Source organism: Nerophis lumbriciformis, linkage group LG20 (genome assembly GCF_033978685.3).
Source record: "Nerophis lumbriciformis linkage group LG20, RoL_Nlum_v2.1, whole genome shotgun sequence".
Classification (NCBI taxonomy): Eukaryota; Metazoa; Chordata; class Actinopteri; order Syngnathiformes; family Syngnathidae; genus Nerophis; species Nerophis lumbriciformis.
In genome coordinates this window covers 2,859,940-2,877,500 of record NC_084567.2, presented here as the reverse complement: position 1 = coordinate 2,877,500, position 17,561 = coordinate 2,859,940, and the positions used below count along the sequence as shown (strand labels likewise).

Sequence of the window (17,561 nt, the reverse complement as noted above, 5' to 3'; positions counted from 1 at the left end):
CAGCTTTTGAGTAAATTTGTGGTTTTTAGGTGCGGCTAATAGTGCGGAAAATACGGTATATATAACCTCATCATATTGTTTCTTCAACTTAAAAATAGCTGACCCTTTTTCCCCCCTTCTCTGGGATTATATTCCCAGTTTTGATCTGGGACGTCTGGTCACTTATAAGAATATTCTATTACTGTTAGGCAAACTATGAATAATAAAACATGTGTCCTTTATCATAGCTACACGTATGACAAAAAAGTGCGTGAAAATCAGTGGTATTCAGTGAGGTAAGATGAATTACCGTATTTTCTGCACTATTAGCCGCACCTAAAAACCACAAATTTACTCAAAAGCTGACAGTGCGGCTTATAACCCGGTGCGCTTTATATATGGATTAATATTAAGATTCATTTTCATAAAGTTTCGGTCTCGCAACTACGGTAAACAGCCGCCATCTTTTTTCCCCGTAGAAGAGGAAGTGCTTCTTCTTCTACGCAAGCAACCGCCAAGGTAAGCACCCGCCCCCATAGAACAGGAAGCGCTTCTTCTTCTACTGTAAGCAACCACCCGCCCCCGTAGAAGAAGAAAAAGCGCGCGGATATTACGTTTCATTTCTTTTGTGTGTTTACATCTGTAAAGACCACAAAATGGCTCCTACTAAGCGACAGGTTTCCGGTTCATGAAAAGACGCAATCTCTCCATCCGCACACGGACTACTATTTCACAGCAACTGCCTAAAGACTTTCAAGAAAAGCTGGCTACTTTCCGTGCATATTGTAAAAACAAGATACCGTATTTTCCGCACTATAAGGCGCACCGGATTATTAGCCGCACCTTCTATGAATTACATATTTCATAATTTTGTCCACCAATAAGCCGCCCCGGACTATAAGCCGCGCCTACGCTGCGCTAAAGTGAATGTCAAAAAAACGCTGCGCTAAAGTGAATGTCAAAAAAACAGTCAGATAGTTCAGTCAAACTTTAATAATATATTGAAAACCAGCGTTCTAACAACTCTGTCCCAAAATGTACGCAAATGTGCAATCACAAACATAGTAAAATTCAAAATGGTGTAGAGCAATAAATAGCAACATAATGTTGCTCGAACGTTAATGTCACAACACACAAAATAAACATAGCGCTCACCTTCTGAAGTTATTCTTCATTCGTAAATCCTTCGAATTCTTCGTCTTCGGTGTCCGAATTGAAAAGTTGCGCAAGCGTGGGATCCAAAAATGGCCGGCTCCGCCTCGTCGAAGTCATCGGATTCAGTGTCGCTGTTGTTGTGCAGCAGTTCTGTGAATCCTGCCTTCCGGAAAGCTCGGACCACAGTTGTGACCGAAACTATCTGCCCAGGCATTTACGATCCACTGGCAGATGTTGGCGTATGTCGACCGGCGCTATCTGCCCGTCTTAGTGAAGGTGTGTTCGCCTTCGGAGCTGTGTGAAAAAAGCCACCCGGCCTCTTCGCGTAAACTTCCCTTAACCACTCGCTCATCTTTTCTTCATCCATCCATCCCTTCGAGTTAGCTTTTATGATGACGCCGGCTGGAAAGGTCTCTTTTGGCAAGGTCTTCCTTTTGAATATCATCATGGGTGGAAGTTAGCATGGCAAGCTAGAACCACAGTGAAGGATGACTTCTCATTCCCTGTGGTGCGAATATTCACCGTACGTGCTCCCGTTCCACAGTGCGGTTCACAGGAATATCAGTTGCTGTGAAATACGGTAGTAATCCGTGTGCGGATGGAGAGATTGCGTCTTTTTATGAACCGGATCGCTTAGTAGGAGCCATTTTGTGGTCTTTACAGATGTAAACAGGAAATGAAACGTACGGTGATATCCGCGCGTTTTTTCTTCTTCTTCCGGGGGCGGGTGAAGCGCTTCCTGTTCTATGGGGGCGGGTGCTTTCCTTGGCGGTTGCTTGCGTAGAAGAAGAAGCGCTTCCTGTTCTACCGGGAAAAAAGATGGCGGCTGTTTACCGAAGTTGCGAGACCGAAACTTTATGAAAATGAATCGTAATAAAGCGCACCGGGTTATAAGGCGCACTGTCAGCTTTTGAGAAAAATTGTGGTTTTTAAGTGCGCCTTATAGTGCGGAAAATACGGTAGCTGAAAAAAAGATCCGGCCAGAGAACATTATCAACATGGACGAGGTTCCACTGACTTTTGATATTCCTGTGAACCGCACTGTGGATACAACGGGAGCACGTACGGTGAATATTCGCACCACAGGGAATGAGAAGTCATCCTTCACTGTGGTTCTAGCTTGCCATGCTAATGGCCAGAAACTTCCACCCATGGTGATATTCAACAGGAAGACCTTGCCAAAAGAGACCTTTCCAGCCGGCGTCATCATAAAAGCTAACTCGAAGGGATGGATGGATGAAGAAAAGATGAGCGAGTGGTTAAGGGAAGTTTACGCGAAGAGGCCGGGTGGCTTTTTTCACGCAGCTCCGTCCATGTTGATATACGACTCCATGCGCGCCCACATCACGCTGGTTTTTAATATATTATTAAAGTTTGACTGACCTATCTGACTGTTTTTTTGACATTCCTTTAGCGCAGTTAGATGCGGCTTATAACACGGGGCGGCTTATAGGTGGACAAAGTTTTGAAATATGCCGTTCATTGAAGGCGCGGCTTATAACCCAGGGCGCCTTATGGTGCGGAAAATACGGTAAATGTCATTGCTCCTGCCAAATGAATTGCACTGATCACCACTCCAAGATGGCGGCCCCGCGTCTCGTCAGCGCCAGTAAGCAGTAGCGCTCCATGCTGCGTACCCTTACAACATGTCTATGTTGAAGACGGCGCATGATGAGCGCAGCAAAGAGGTCATAATCAGACTAATGACTTCATCTCCCCGTCACAAAACAGTCGTTTAGCGTCTGAGACAAAAACAACTTTTTCTTTATCACTACAAAACAAAACCGGTGATTTGCTTCAGAAGTGGAAAGCCGAGCAAGCTTGTGTAATACACAGTCGCTTGAAAGAGTATGCAAATGTCCTCATCTCATCCTATTCTTTCGCGCGGCTGAGCCCAACTGTCCTCGAAAAGCTTTTTTCCGCGCGTGCGTCCTCACGTGTATCACCATTGCCGACTTCTGAGAGAACCTTTTACCGCAAACTGCACAAGTGAAGGGTTTTTCTCCCGTGTGCGTTCTCATGTGCTTTATCAAGTGTGGCTTTTGGGAAAATGTCTTGGCGCAAAGCGAACAAGTGAAGGGTTTCTCGCCCGTGTGGGTTCTCATGTGTGTCGTCAAAGTGCCGTTCCGAGCGAACCTTTGGCCACAAACTGAACAAGTGAAAGGTTTTTCTCCGGTGTGTGTTCTTATGTGTCGAGCAAAATCTGTCTTATGGAAAAAGCTTTTGACACAAAAAGAGCAAGCAAAACCTTTGGTACCGACCTTCTTTTTAGGGCATTTAGAATGTTTGTTGCCAGTGTGAGTCCTCATATGGTCTTCACATTGTGTCTCGCTGCTCAAAGGTTGATCCTCACTATCTGACAGTGGGACCTCACAGAAGTCCACATCCATTTCTGTTGTCTGGAGTTGTAGTAAGCTGCTGTTTGGAGGCTCCGCCCCTCTGTTCTCCTCACTTGGACTGTGATGACGCAGTGAGGACTCGACTGGTTCGTCTTCATGGTCTTCGGTCTTCACAGAGACCCCAGTCAGTGGCAACTTGGGGATCTCAGCCTCTTGCGGCCATAGACAGCCCTCTCCCTCCTGTGTGATCCACACTTCCTCATCTTCCCTTTTAAAGTGGGGGGGCTGTGGATCCTCCTGTTTCCAAGTGGACGTCCTTCCCAACAGCTGTTCTTTTGGATGACCAATCACCTGCTGGACTTCTGCACAACACAAAAAACATATTTTTTTGTTTTGGCAATGTTGTTTTGTCTGAGGCGGTTAATATTTATTCTACAAATGTCTACTCAGAATCAGAATCAGAATCAGAATCAGAATCAGCTTTATTGTCATTACGCAAGGTAACGAGATTGAGGCCATTCCATACAGTGCGATGTGTGCATGCTAGAAAAAAAAAAAAAAACAACAACAACAAAAAAAAAAACAACAACAAAAAAAAAAAAAAATGTGCAAATATATAAAAATATAAAAAATGTAGAAGTGCAATGAATATGGTGTGAAATGAATATATACATGAAAAAACAAAACAAAAACAGGGTGGTTGGTGGAATGGGTTATTGCACCGAAGAGAAGGCAGTTATGAGGGACAATGGGGCAGTCCGTTCAGGATGGTTATGGCCCTGGGGAAGAAGCTGTTCTTTAGCCTACTCTGGTTATTTAGTTATTAGTTAGTCTGCGAGCTTTAACGCCAGAATGTGAGTTGTGGTCATGTACAGTACATACTGCATGTGGTCATGTACAGTACATACTGCATGAGAAGGAGGAGGAGGAGAAGAAGAAGAAGAAGAAGAAGAAGAAGAAGAAGAAGAAGAAGAAGAAGAATTTATCTCCCTCATTGATGTGCATTTTTGATCAATAAATGATAGAAGAACAAAAAGATGGAGATGAAGAAGAACAAAAAGATGAAGATGAAGAAGAAAATGAAGATGAAGAAGAAAAAGATGAAGAAGAAAAAGAAAAAGATGAAGAAGAAAAATAATAAGAAGAAGAAGAAGAACAAAAAGATGAAGATGAAGAAGAAAAAGAAGATGAAGAAGAAAAAGATGAAGAAGAAGAAGAAGAAGAAGAAGATTCATTTATTTTTTATTTATCTCCCTCATTGATGTGCATTTTTGATCAATAAATGATAGAAGAACAAAAAGATGAAGATGAAGAAGAACAAAAAGATGAAGATGAAGAAGAAAAAGAAGATGAATAAGAAAAAGATGAAGATGAAGAAGAAAAAGAAGAAGATGAAGAAGAAGAAGAAAAAGAAGAAGATGAAGAATAAAAATAATAATAATAATAATAAGAAGAAGAAGTAGAAGAAAAAGAAGAAAAAGAAAACGAAAAAAAAGAAGAAGAAGAGTAGTAGAAGTAGAAGAAAAATAATAAGAAAAAGAAAACGAAAAAGAGAAGAAAAAAAGAAGAAAAAGAAGTAGAAAAAGAAAAACAAGGAGGAGGAAAAGAAGAAGAAGTAGAAGATGAAGAAGAAAAAGATGAAGATGAAGAAGAAGAAGAAGAAGAAAAATATGAAGAAGAAGTACAAGTACAAGAAGAAGAAGAAGAAGAAGAAGAAGAAGAAGAAGAAGAAGAAGAGGAAGAAGAAGAAGAAGAAGAAGATTCATTCATTTTTTATTTATCTCCCTCATTGATGTGCATTTTTGATCAATAAATGATAGAAGAACAAAAAGATGGAGATGAAGAAGAACAAAAAGATGAAGATGAAGAAGAAAAAAATGAAGATGAAGAAGAAAAAGAAAAAGATGAAGAAGAAAAATAATAATAATAAGAAGAAGAACAAAAAGATGAAGATGAAGAAGAAAAAGAAGATGAAGAAGAAAAAGATGAAGATGAAGAAAAAGAAGAAAAAGAAGAAGATGAAGAAGAAAAATAATAATAATAATAATAAGAAGAAGAAGAAGTAGAAGAAAAAGAAGAAAAAGAAAACGAAAAAAAAGAAGAAGAAGAGTAGTAGAAGTAGAAGAAAAATAATAAGAAAAAGAAAACGAAAAAGAAAGAGAAAGAGAAGAAAAAAAGAAGAAGAAAAAGAAGTAGAAAAAGAAAAACAAGGAGGAAAAGAAGAAGAAGTAGAAGATGAAGAAGAAAAAGATGAAGATGAAGAAGAAGAAGAAGAAAAATATGAAGAAGTACAAGTACAAGAAGAAGAAGAAGAGGAAGAAGAAGAAGAAGAAGAAGAAGAAGAAGAAGATTCATTTATTTTTTATTTATCTCCCTCATCGATGTGCATTTTTGATCAATAAATGATAGAAGAACAAAAAGATGAAGATGAAGAAGAACAAAAAGATGAAGATGAAGAAGAAAAAGATGAAGATGAAGAAGAAAAAGAAGAAGCTGTTCTTTTGGATGACCAATCACCTGCTGGACTTCTGCACAACACAAAAAACATATTTTTTTGTTTTGGCAATGTTGTTTTGTCTGAGGCGATAATATTTATTCTACAAATGTCTACTCTGGTTATTTAGTTATTAGTTAGTCTGCCAGCTTTAACGCCAGAAGGTGAGTTGTGGTCATGTACAGTACATAGTGCATGTGGTCATGTACAGTACATACTGCATGAGAAGGAGGAGGAGAAGAAGAAGAAAAAGAAGAAGAAGAAGAAGAAAAAGATTAATTTATTTTTTATTTATCTCCCTCATTGATGTGCATTTTTGAACAATAAATGATAGAAGAACAAAAAGATGATGAAGAAGAACAAAAAGATGAAGATGAAGAAGAAAAAGATGAAGATGAAGAAGAAGAAAAAGAAGAAGATGAAGAAGAAAAATAATAATAATAAGAAGAAGAAGAACAAAAAGATGAAGATAAAGAAGAAAAAGAAGATGAAGAAGAAAAAGATGAAGATGAAGAAGAAGAAGAAGAAGAAGAAGAAGAAGATTCATTCATTTTTTATTTATCTCCCTCATTGATGTGCATTTTTGATCAATAAATGATAGAAGAACAAAAAGATGGAGATGAAGAAGAACAAAAAGATGAAGATGAAGAAGAAAAAGAAGATGAAGAAAAAGATGAAGATGAAGAAGAAAAAGAAGAAGATGAAGAAGAAAAATAATAATAATAAGAAGAAGTAGAAGAAAAAGAAGAAAAGGAAAATGAAAAAAAAGAAGAAAAAGAAAACGAAAAAGAAAGAGAAGAAAAAAAGAAGAAAAAGAAGTAGAAAAAGAAAAACAAGGAGGAGAAGAAGAAGTAGAAGATGAAGAAGATGAAGAAAAAGATGAAGATGAAGATGAAGAAGAAGAAGAAGAAAAAGATGAAGAAGAAAAAGAAGAAGATTCATTCATTTTTTTATTTATCTCCCTCATTGATGTGCATTTTTGATCAATAAATGATAGAAGAACAAAAAGATGAAGATGAAGAAGAACAAAAAGATGAGGATGAAGAAGAAAAAGAAGATGAAGAAAAAGATGAAGATGAAGAAGAAAAAAAGAAGAAGAAGAAGTAGAAGAAAAAGAAGAAAAAGAAAACGAAAAAAAGAAGAAGAGTAGTAGAAGTAGAAGTAGAAGAAAAATAATAAGAAAAAGAAAACGAAAAAGAAAGAGAAGAAAAAAAGAAGAAAAAGAAGTAAAAAAAGAAAAACAAGGAGGAGGAGAAGAAGTAGAAGATGAAGAAGAAGAAAAAGATGAAGAAGAAGAAGAAGAAGAAAAAGATGAAGAAGAAAAAGAAGATTCATTCATTTTTTATTTATCTCCCTCATTGATGTGCATTTTTGATCAATAAATGATAGAAGAACAAAAAGATGGAGATGAAGAAGAACAAAAAGATGAAGATGAAGAAGAAAAAGAAGATGAAGAAAAAGATGAAGATGAAGAAGAAAAAGAAGAAGATGAAGAAGAAAAATAATAATAATAAGAAGAAGTAGAAGAAAAAGAAGAAAAGGAAAACGAAAAAAAAGAAGAAAAAGAAAACGAAAAAGAAAGAGAAGAAAAAAAGAAGAAAAAGAAGTAGAAAAAGAAAAACAAGGAGGAGAAGAAGAAGTAGAAGATGAAGAAGATGAAGAAAAAGATGAAGATGAAGAAGAAGAAGAAGAAGAAGAAAAAGATGAAGAAGAAAAAGAAGAAGATTCATTCATTTTTTTATTTATCTCCCTCATTGATGTGCATTTTTGATCAATAAATGATAGAAGAACAAAAAGATGAAGATGAAGAAGAACAAAAAGATGAGGATGAAGAAGAAAAAGAAGATGAAGAAAAAGATGAAGATGAAGAAGAAAAAAAGAAGAAGAAGAAGTAGAAGAAAAAGAAGAAAAAGAAAACGAAAAAAAGAAGAAGAAGAGTAGTAGAAGTAGAAGTAGAAGAAAAATAATAAGAAAAAGAAAACGAAAAAGAAAGAGAAGAAAAAAAGAAGAAAAAGAAGTAAAAAAAGAAAAACAAGGAGGAGGAGAAGAAGTAGAAGATGAAGAAGAAGAAAAAGATGAAGAAGAAGAAGAAGAAGAAAAAGAAGATGAAGAAGAAAAATAATAATAATAATAAGAAGAAGAAGTAGAAGAAAAAGAAGAAAAAGAAAACGAAAAAAAAGAAGAAGAGTAGTAGAAGTAGAAGTAGAAAAAAAATAATAAGAAAAAGAAAACGAAAAAGAAAGAGAAGAAGAAAAAAAGAGGAAGAAAAAGAAGTAGAAAAAGAAAAACAAGGAGGAGGAGAAGAAGAAGAAGTAGAAGATGAAGAAGAAAAAGATGAAGAAGAAAAAGAAGAAAACGATAAAGATGAAGAAGAAAAAGAAGAAGATGAAGAAGAAAAATATGAAGAACAAGAATAAGAAAAAGAAGATGAAGTAGAAAAAGATGAAGAAGAAGAAGATGATGAAGAAGAAGATGAAGAAGAAAAATATGAAGATCAAGAAGAAGGAAAAGAAGATGGATGTCAACATCGGCATCTACAGTCCTCCACTCTACCAACTGAGCTAGCAAAGGTGCTGCTGTAAATGTCTCTTAAGCACTTTTTTTTAGATTTAGCTTTAACATTTAGATTTAGATTTAACATTTAGGTTTAGATTTGACATTTAACATTAGATTTAAATTTAGATGTAACATGTACATCTGGATTTAACATTTACATTTATATTTAAGATTTAGGTTGAGCTATAACATTTGGATATAATATTTAGAGTCAACATTTAATTTAAACTTTTAAATGTGATGACAGTGTGGGAAAATGTGTTAAATGGGACAAAAGTGAGCTATATTTGAGAAAAGCGAGTTAAATCTGACAAATAGATCTGCAAGATCAAGACAAGTGACTGAACTTTTACATTCGACATTTCTGCAGCCGGCCCTGGATGTAGCAAAGATGATTGTTCCTCTGACATGATTTACACAATAAAAAATACATTTAAGAAATGTTTCACTCTTTTGTTTAATAGTGTATATTAGCCCCATCATTATTTACAGTGTTGTGAATTAATGCATGTTAATGTCGCCTGTGCTTTGAATAAAACATATAATAATGTTGAATGACTAAGTAGAATATTATTAAATATGTCAACATACCTTCTATATGGAGCACACTTTCAGTTCGCAGTTGTCGATGTCGCTCCTTCTCTCGTGTTCTAGAAAGTTCCTCCTCGTACGACGCGATGGTTCTTTCAAACAGCGCGAATATTTCATCAGCCGCCGCCATGAGTCGCTCCTTCACCAACTCTTTCAACATTTTTGATGTTTGATGAAATTCGCTTGTATCGCCCTTTTGTTTGGCGTGTGTCGTCAAGCGTGGTCAACGTCGAGCCTGTTTTCCGACTCCGAAAGGAGGTTTTACGGCAGCCCGAGCGTTGACGTCACACTGCTGCCATCCTTCATAGACCATATAAGGGTACGCAGCATGGAGCGCTACTGCCCACTGGCGCTGACGAGACGCGGGGCCGCCATCTTGGAGTGGTGATCCGCTCCACTCAGTGCAATTCATTTGGCAGGAGCAATGACATTTAATTCATCTTACCTCACTGAATACCACTGATTTTCACCCCCTTTTTTCTCATACGTGTAGCTATGATAAAGGACACATTTTTTATTATTCATAGTTTGCTTAACAGTAATAGAATATTATTATATGTTATAAGCAGAGGTGGGTAGTAACGCGCTACATTTACTCCGTTACATCTACTTGAGTAACTTTTGGGATAAATTGTACTTCTGAGAGTAGTTTTAATGCAACATACTTTTACTTTTACTTGAGTATATTTATAGAGAAGAAACGCTACTTTTACTCCGCTACTTTTATCTACATTCAGCTCACTACTCGCTACTAATTTTTATCTATCTGTTAATGCACGCTTTGTTTGTTTTGGTCTGTCAGACAGACCTTCATAGTGCCTCCGTTTCAACAAATACAGTCACTGGTGACGTTCACTCCGTTCCACCAATCAGATGCAGTCACTGGTGACGTTGGACCAATCAAACAGAGCCAGGTGGTCACATGACCTGACTTAAACAAGTGTAAAAACTTATTGGGGTGTTACCATTTAGTGGTCAATCGTACGGAATATGTACTGTACTGTGCAATCTACTAATAAAAGTTCCAATCAATCAATCAAAAGTGTGAAGGAAAAAAGACCCTTTTTTTATTTCAACCGTACATCCCGTCAAAAGCCTAAAGACTGACTGCACAGTTCCTGTCTTCACAATAAAAGTGCCGCTCCATCGCGCCTGCGCTTTCAAAATAAGAGTCTCCGAAAGCCAGCGCAAACAAGCTAGCAAGCTAGCAAGCGGCGGAGTTTGCCGCCAATGTATTTCTTGTAAAGTGTATAAAAACGAATATGGAAGCTGGACAAATAAGAAGCCAAAAACCAACCACTTTCATGTGGTATTAGACAGAAAGGAAGAACTTTTTTTCTCCTCCATTTGAAAACGTGGACGTTATCATCACTACTGTCTGATTACAATCAATGCAAGTCATCAGAATCAGGTAATACACCAACTTATATTCTTGTCTTCATGAAAGAAAGGAATCTATATGTTAAACATGCATGTATATTCATTAAAACACCTTTAACATGTAAACAAAAACGGCTAAATAAATATAAATTATATACTGTATATATCAATGTATGTATATATATATGTGTGTATATATATATATATATGTGTATATATATTTGTGTGTGTGTGTATATATATATATATACATACATACATACATACATACATACATACATACATACATACATACATACATACATACATACATACATATATATATATATATATATATATATATATATATATATATATATATATATATATATGTGTGTGTGTGTGTGTGTGTATATGTTACTCATCAGTTACTCAGTACTTGAGTAGTTTTTTCACAACATACTTTTTACTTTTACTCAAGTAAATATTTGGGTGACTACTCCTTACTTTTACTTGAGTAATAAATCTCTAAAGTAACAGTACTCTTAATTGAGTACAATTTCTGGCTACTCTACCCACCTCTGGTTATAAGTGAGCAGACGTCCCAGATCAAAACTGGGAATATAATCCCAGAGAAGGGGGAAAAAACGGTCAGCTATTTTTAAATTGAAGAAACAATATGATGAGATTATATATACATGCTACATAAACAATGTATGAATACATTAGATATCTATATATCTTATAGACTGTATCTCTGTTGCTGCAGCAGCAGAGAGTTTATTCTGTCTTGACACTTTGTATTGATATTTTCTATTACATTCTTCCCTTAAATGATAATGTTTACATTGATTGTTTTATACATATTTATGTGTGTCGCTTTGGATAAAAGCATCTGCCAAATACTTCAACATAAACATATATAAACACCTGAAAGTCTTTATATTTATTTATAAAACCACCAATCTGTTTCACTGGATTCAGAATAAAAGCAAATTGTGTCTTACCCAACAATGTTAGTATTTGAATATTGCTACTTGAAGACTTATTCCTGCTTACAATTATACTGCTAAGAAAGTATTGTCTTATACTTTGCCTAAAATGAGAATGCATCATAATCAGGGGCGGCTGGTGAATTTTGTTTTAGGTGGGGCTGAAAGTTTGTAAAGCAAACCCCTGTAGGGGTGTCATCCTCCCCCAGAAGATTTCTTTCTGATTTTCACATACAAATGAAGCATTCTGACAAAATAATGAAGACAAGATAGAACATTTCATAGGTTTGCAGAGAACTATACACAATATGCACACTGAAGGCATGATGCCACCATAGGTTTGCAATCTTTATCTTCATCATTTATTTCAACTTTATGTTACTCAAGTATGACATTTTTAAATGTACCGTATTTTCCGCACTATAAGCCGCACCTAAAAACCACAAATTTTCACAAAAGCTGACAGTGCGGCTTATAACCCGGTGCGCCTTATATATGGATTAATATAAATATTTATTTTCATAAAGTTTCGGTCTCGCAACTACGGTAAACAGCCGCCATCTTTTTTCCCCGTAGAAGAGGAAGCGTTTCTTCTTCTATGGTAAGCAACTGCCAAGGTAAGCACCCGCCCCCGTAGAAGAGGAAGCGCTTCTTCTTCTACGGTAAGCAACCACCCGCCCCCGTAGAAGAAGAAGCGCGCGGGTATTACGTTTCATTTCCTTTGTGTGTTCCATGTTGATATACAACTCCATGCGCGCCCACATCACAGATGGTGTCAAAAAACAAGTGAAGCACACAAATACAACACTTGCCGTCATTCCGGGTGGATTAACCAAAGAACTCCAACCGCTCGATATTGGTGTCAACAGGGCATTTAAAGCACGACTGCGAACGGCGTGGGAACAATGGATGACCGAAGGCGAACACACCTTCACTAAGACAGGGAGACAGCGCCGGACGACATACGCCAACATCTGCCAGTGGATCGTAAATGCCTGGGCGGATATTTCGGTCTCAACTGTGGTCCGAGCTTTCCGGAAGGCAATGACTTCGACGAGACGGACATTTTGGATCCCGTATTCGCCCAACTTTTTAATTCGGACACCGAAGGAGAAGAATTCGAGGGATTTATGAATGAAGAATAACTTCAGAAAGTGAGCGTTATGTTTATTTTGTGTGTTGTGACATTAACGTTCGAGCAACATTAAGTTATTGATGTTATTGCTCTGCACTATTTTGAATTTTACTATGTTTGTGATTGCACATTTGCACATTACCGTACATTTTGGGAGTGAACAGAGTTGTTAGAACGCTGGTTTTTAATATATTATTAAAGTTTGACTGACCTGACTGTTTTTTTGACATTCCTTTAGCGCAGTTAGATGCGGCTTATAACACGGGGCGACTTATAGGTGGACAAAGTTTTGAAATATGCCGTTCATTGAAGGCGCGGCTTATAACCCAGGGCGCCTTATGGTGCGGAAAATACGGTAATTCATTTCATTGACAAGCAATTCTATTATGGTCATACTCTTGTTTGCTAGCGGCTACGATTTCAGTACTATTGAAGATCTTTGCTCCTTCTCAACTCTGTGCTAATATTCTTTTCACAAAATACAACCAATAGTACGTTAATGTTAAAGGGGAACATTATCACAATTTCAGAATGGTTAAAACCATTAAAAATCAGTTCCCAGTGGCTTATTATATTTGTCGAAGTTTTTTTCAAAATTTTACCCATCACGCAATATCCCTAAAAAAAGCTTCAAAGTGCCTGATTTTAACCACCAAGAAACTGAAGCTATTGAGCCGTATTGGTTTGAACCGTATGCAAGCGAAACCAACGAAAACGACACGACAGCCAGCGACACGGGAGAAAGCGAGGACGAATTCGTCGATCGCCTTCTAACCAACGATTGGTATGTGTTTGTTTGGCATTAAAGGAAACTAACAACTATGAACTAGGTTTACAGCATATGAAATACATTTGGCAACAACACGCACTTTGAGAGTGCAGACAGCCCAATTTTCATCAATTAATATATTCTGTAGACATACCCTCATCCGCGCTCTTTTCCTGAAAGCTGATCTGTCCAGTTTTGGAGTTGATGTCAGCAGGCCAGGGAAGCTAGGGTCGATAGGGGGTTTAGCTCGCTCGTCTGCGGGAACAAACTGCCGCCATTGCTTGCCGTGCTACCGGGGTCCTTTGTCCCTGAATTGCTCACACACTCCGGCAGATTCAATGGGGGTCTGGCGGCAGATTTCTTTGACTTTATGGTTGGAAATGCATCTGCTTTGAGTGTCGCAGGATATCCACACATTCTTGCCATCTCTGTCGTAGCATAGCTTTCGTCGGTAAAGTGTGCGGAACAAACGTCCAATTTCTTGCCACTTTGGCATCTTTGGGCCACTGGTGCAACTTGAACCCGTCCCTGTTGGTGTTGTTACACCCTCCGACGACACACCGACGAGGCATGATGTCTCCAAGGTACGGAAAACAGTCGAAAAAACGGAAAATAACAGAGCTGATCTGACTCGGTGTTTGAGAAAATGGCGGATTGCTTCCCGTTGTGACGTCATCGCTCCGAGAGCGAATAATAGAAAGGCGTTTAATTCGCCAAAATTCACCCATTTAGAGTTCGGAAATCGGTTAGAAAAATATATGGTCTTTTTTCTGCAACATCAAGGTATATATTGACGCTTACATAGGTCTGGTGATAATGTTCCCCTTTAAATCTTACTTGTGAAAAGTAATCCCCCGATTCCTATTTTCAACAGGCCGCTCATTTGAGCAGGAAAACGCTGAACACCATTTTTGTTTTCTACCTGTCAGTTTAGGCTGCTCGCTGGCTCCTCACCACCACTTCAAGATGGCGGCCCAATTTCTCGCGTCACAGCAGCCAATGCTGCGTCTACTTATAAGATGTCTATGTCGAGGACGGCTCGAGATATGCGCCGCAAACAGTTCGTAATCCGTTTTAACTTGAATGTATTAATTCATTGACGTTTCTAACGGCATTGAACAAAAGAAGAGTCTCAGAGAAGTAGCTAAAACCATTCTGTCTCGGTTTACTTTGGCAATGTGAAACAAAGAACGACATTTATGACCAAACTGAAACACTCAAAACTGAACTGAGTGCAGAGAAAATTAAGATTCAGAATCCAAGACTTCCTCCTTTTCTGCCCAACAGCTGCTAATGAAGGTTCACTCTAGAGATGCGCGGTTTGCGGACACAACCGCGGAGTCCGCGGATAAACCGCGGGTCGGGTGGGTAAAAATAGATTTTAAATAGATGCGGGCGGTTGGCGGTTGAACCAATTCGGAAATATATATACATAGTTAAATGTTGTTACCCACATACGAAAAACGAGCAGCACTCTTTGAAACAGTCAATTATTCATCAGGCACCGCGTCCCAGCAACAAGTGGCGCAAGTGAGCGCTCCTTCAGCGCAGCAGGGCGCATTTTAGAGGCCAGGCGCTCTCGCATGAATCCTGGCACTGTAGATGCCATTTTATTCCTGCATAGTGCTAACAAAAAAAAAAGTACCGTATTTTCCGCACTATTAGCCGCACCTAAAAACCACAAATTTACTCAAAAGCTGACAGTGCGGCTTATAACCCGGTGCGCTTTATATATGGATTAATATTAAGATTCATTTTCATAAAGTTTCGGTCTCGCAACTACGGTAAACAGCCGCCATCTTTTTTCCCCGTAGAAGAGGAAGTGCTTCTTCTTCTACGCAAGCAACCGCCAAGGTAAGCACCCGCCCCCATAGAACAGGAAGCGCTTCTTCTTCTACTGTAAGCAACCACCCGCCCGCGTAGAAGAAGAAGAAGAAGCGCGCGGATATTACGTTTCATTTCCTTTGTGTGTTTACATCTGTAAAGACCACAAAATGGCTCCTACTAAGCGACAGGTTTCCGGTTCATGAAAAGACGCAATCTCTCCATCCGCACACGGACTACTATTTCACAGCAACTGCCTAAAGACTTTCAAGAAAAGCTGGCTACTTTCCGTGCATATTGTAAAAACAAGATAGCTGAAAAAAAGATCCGGCCAGAGAACATTATCAACATGGACGAGGTTCCACTGACTTTTGATATTCCTGTGAACCGCACTGTGGATACAACGGGAGCACGTACGGTGAATATTCGCACCACAGGGAATGAGAAGTCATCCTTCACTGTGGTTCTAGCTTGCCATGCTAATGGCCAGAAACTTCCACCCATGGTGATATTCAAAAGGAAGACCTTGCCAAAAGAGACCTTTCCAGCCGGCGTCATCATAAAAGCTAACTCGAAGGGATGGATGGATGAAGAAAAGATGAGCGAGCCGGTTAGGGTAAGTTTACGCGAAGAGGCCGGGTGGCTTTTTTCACGCAGCTCCGTCCATGTTGATATACGACTCCATGCGCGCCCACATCACGCTGGTTTTTAATATATTATTAAAGTTTGACTGACCTATCTGACTGTTTTTTTGACATTCCTTTAGCGCAGTTAGATGCGGCTTATAACACGGGGCGGCTTATAGGTGGACAAAGTTTTGAAATATGCCGTTCATTGAAGGCGCGGCTTATAACCCAGGGCGGCTTATGGTGCGGAAAATACGGTAAGTAGACATACGGTTGGATATGTTAAACGAATTAGTCTACGTTACCTAGGCTATACCAAATAAGCCCATGTCTAACCTATATTGAGTTCGGTCAGCTAAATAATTTTGATGGTTACATGTTGTTTGGGCGCACTACAATGCAAAGGAATTAAGGCAATTGCGTTGTTTATTGTGGTTTTTTTCTATTGGAGATATACTACTATGTGTGAATAATTATTTGGCCTCGCTTTCAAGTGAAGCGCATCTCCGATTGGCGACAATGTAAGGATATTTAGCCTGCTTTGTTTGTCGCGACCGTCTATTTTCATTATAATTCAAGTTTGATGATAAAGTGCAGTCTGATGGGTTTGAATTCCCCCTTCAGCTATTTGCCTTGGCCAATAAGTTGCAGGTAATTTATTATTATTATTTATTTAATTTATTTTTGTTTAAATAGAGATGACATACATATGTTATTGTATAATTTAAGTTTATGCGCGTGCTTGACAGCCTAAGGCTTATGAGGCACATTTTGTATTTATTTTTTTATTTCAACTTAAAAACGTATGAGCCTATGCCTACAACATAGGCTATGTGTTTATCTTTATTTTCCTGCCTGTCGTTGACAATGGAGATTGTCTGATATTTTGTCATGGCTGCAGATCAATCAATAAAGGTTCATCTTTGTCGCGAAATTGTTCACTGCTTCACTGTGCACCCCGCCCTCGTCCCTATTTGAGCATTATAACGTTAACAAGTTAATATTCATTGAAATAAATTCAGAACATTTTTTTTACCTAACGAAAATATAGGCCTAGTCTTTCTAAAACATTTTTTTAACTTCTTAAAAGCCTCGTTCTGCTTGCTGCAACTGCGCACACAAAGTGTGAGGAACGCACTCCTGATCGGAGGGCATTGGCAACAATAGTCAACACTTTCTTGACAATAATATTATAATAATGATATATAATATTATCACGCATTAATATCTCTTAGCCACTAATGCGTGGCCAAGAGATATTAATGCGTGGCACGCATTGAATGTCTCTGCTGCATTGGATCAGTCTCCTTTCTTTAACAGGCAAAAGCATTATAACCTCACTAATGCCTTGCATTGTCTATATTACCGTATTTTCCGCACTATAAGGCGCACCTAAAAACCACAAATTTTCTCAAAAGCTGACAGTGCGCCTTATAACCCGGTGCGCTTTATATATGGATTAATATTAAGATTCATTTTCATAAAGTTTCGGTCTCGCAACTTCGGTAAACAGCCGCCATCTTTTTTCCCCGTAGAAGAGGAAGTGCTTCTTCTTCTACGCAAGCAACCGCCAAGGTAAGCACCCGCCCCCATAGAACAGGAAGCGCTTCTTCTTCTACTGTAAGCAACCACCCGCCCGCGTAGAAGAAGAAGAAGAAGCGCGCGGGTATTACGTTTCATTTCCTTTGTGTGTTTACATCTGTAAAGACCACAAAATGGCTCCTACTAAGCGACAGGTTTCC

At 38.3% G+C, this 17,561-nt stretch overlaps 2 protein-coding genes across 2 annotated transcripts in view; both read right to left on the bottom strand.

The window, feature by feature from the left end:
* LOC133619182 (uncharacterized) overlaps positions 1-17,561 on the bottom strand; it is a 178,677-nt gene that overhangs the window by 116,217 nt on the left and 44,899 nt on the right. The gene's annotated exons all lie outside the window — the stretch shown is intronic.
* Positions 2,964-9,366, bottom strand: LOC133619197 (uncharacterized). Its single transcript, XM_061980129.1, has 2 exons — positions 9,115-9,366; positions 2,964-3,835 (listed from the first exon to the last, which is right to left on the bottom strand). The coding sequence occupies exons 1-2, from the start codon at positions 9,272-9,274 to the stop codon at positions 2,997-2,999; spliced, it is 999 nt and encodes a 332-aa protein (XP_061836113.1). The 5' UTR covers positions 9,275-9,366; the 3' UTR covers positions 2,964-2,996.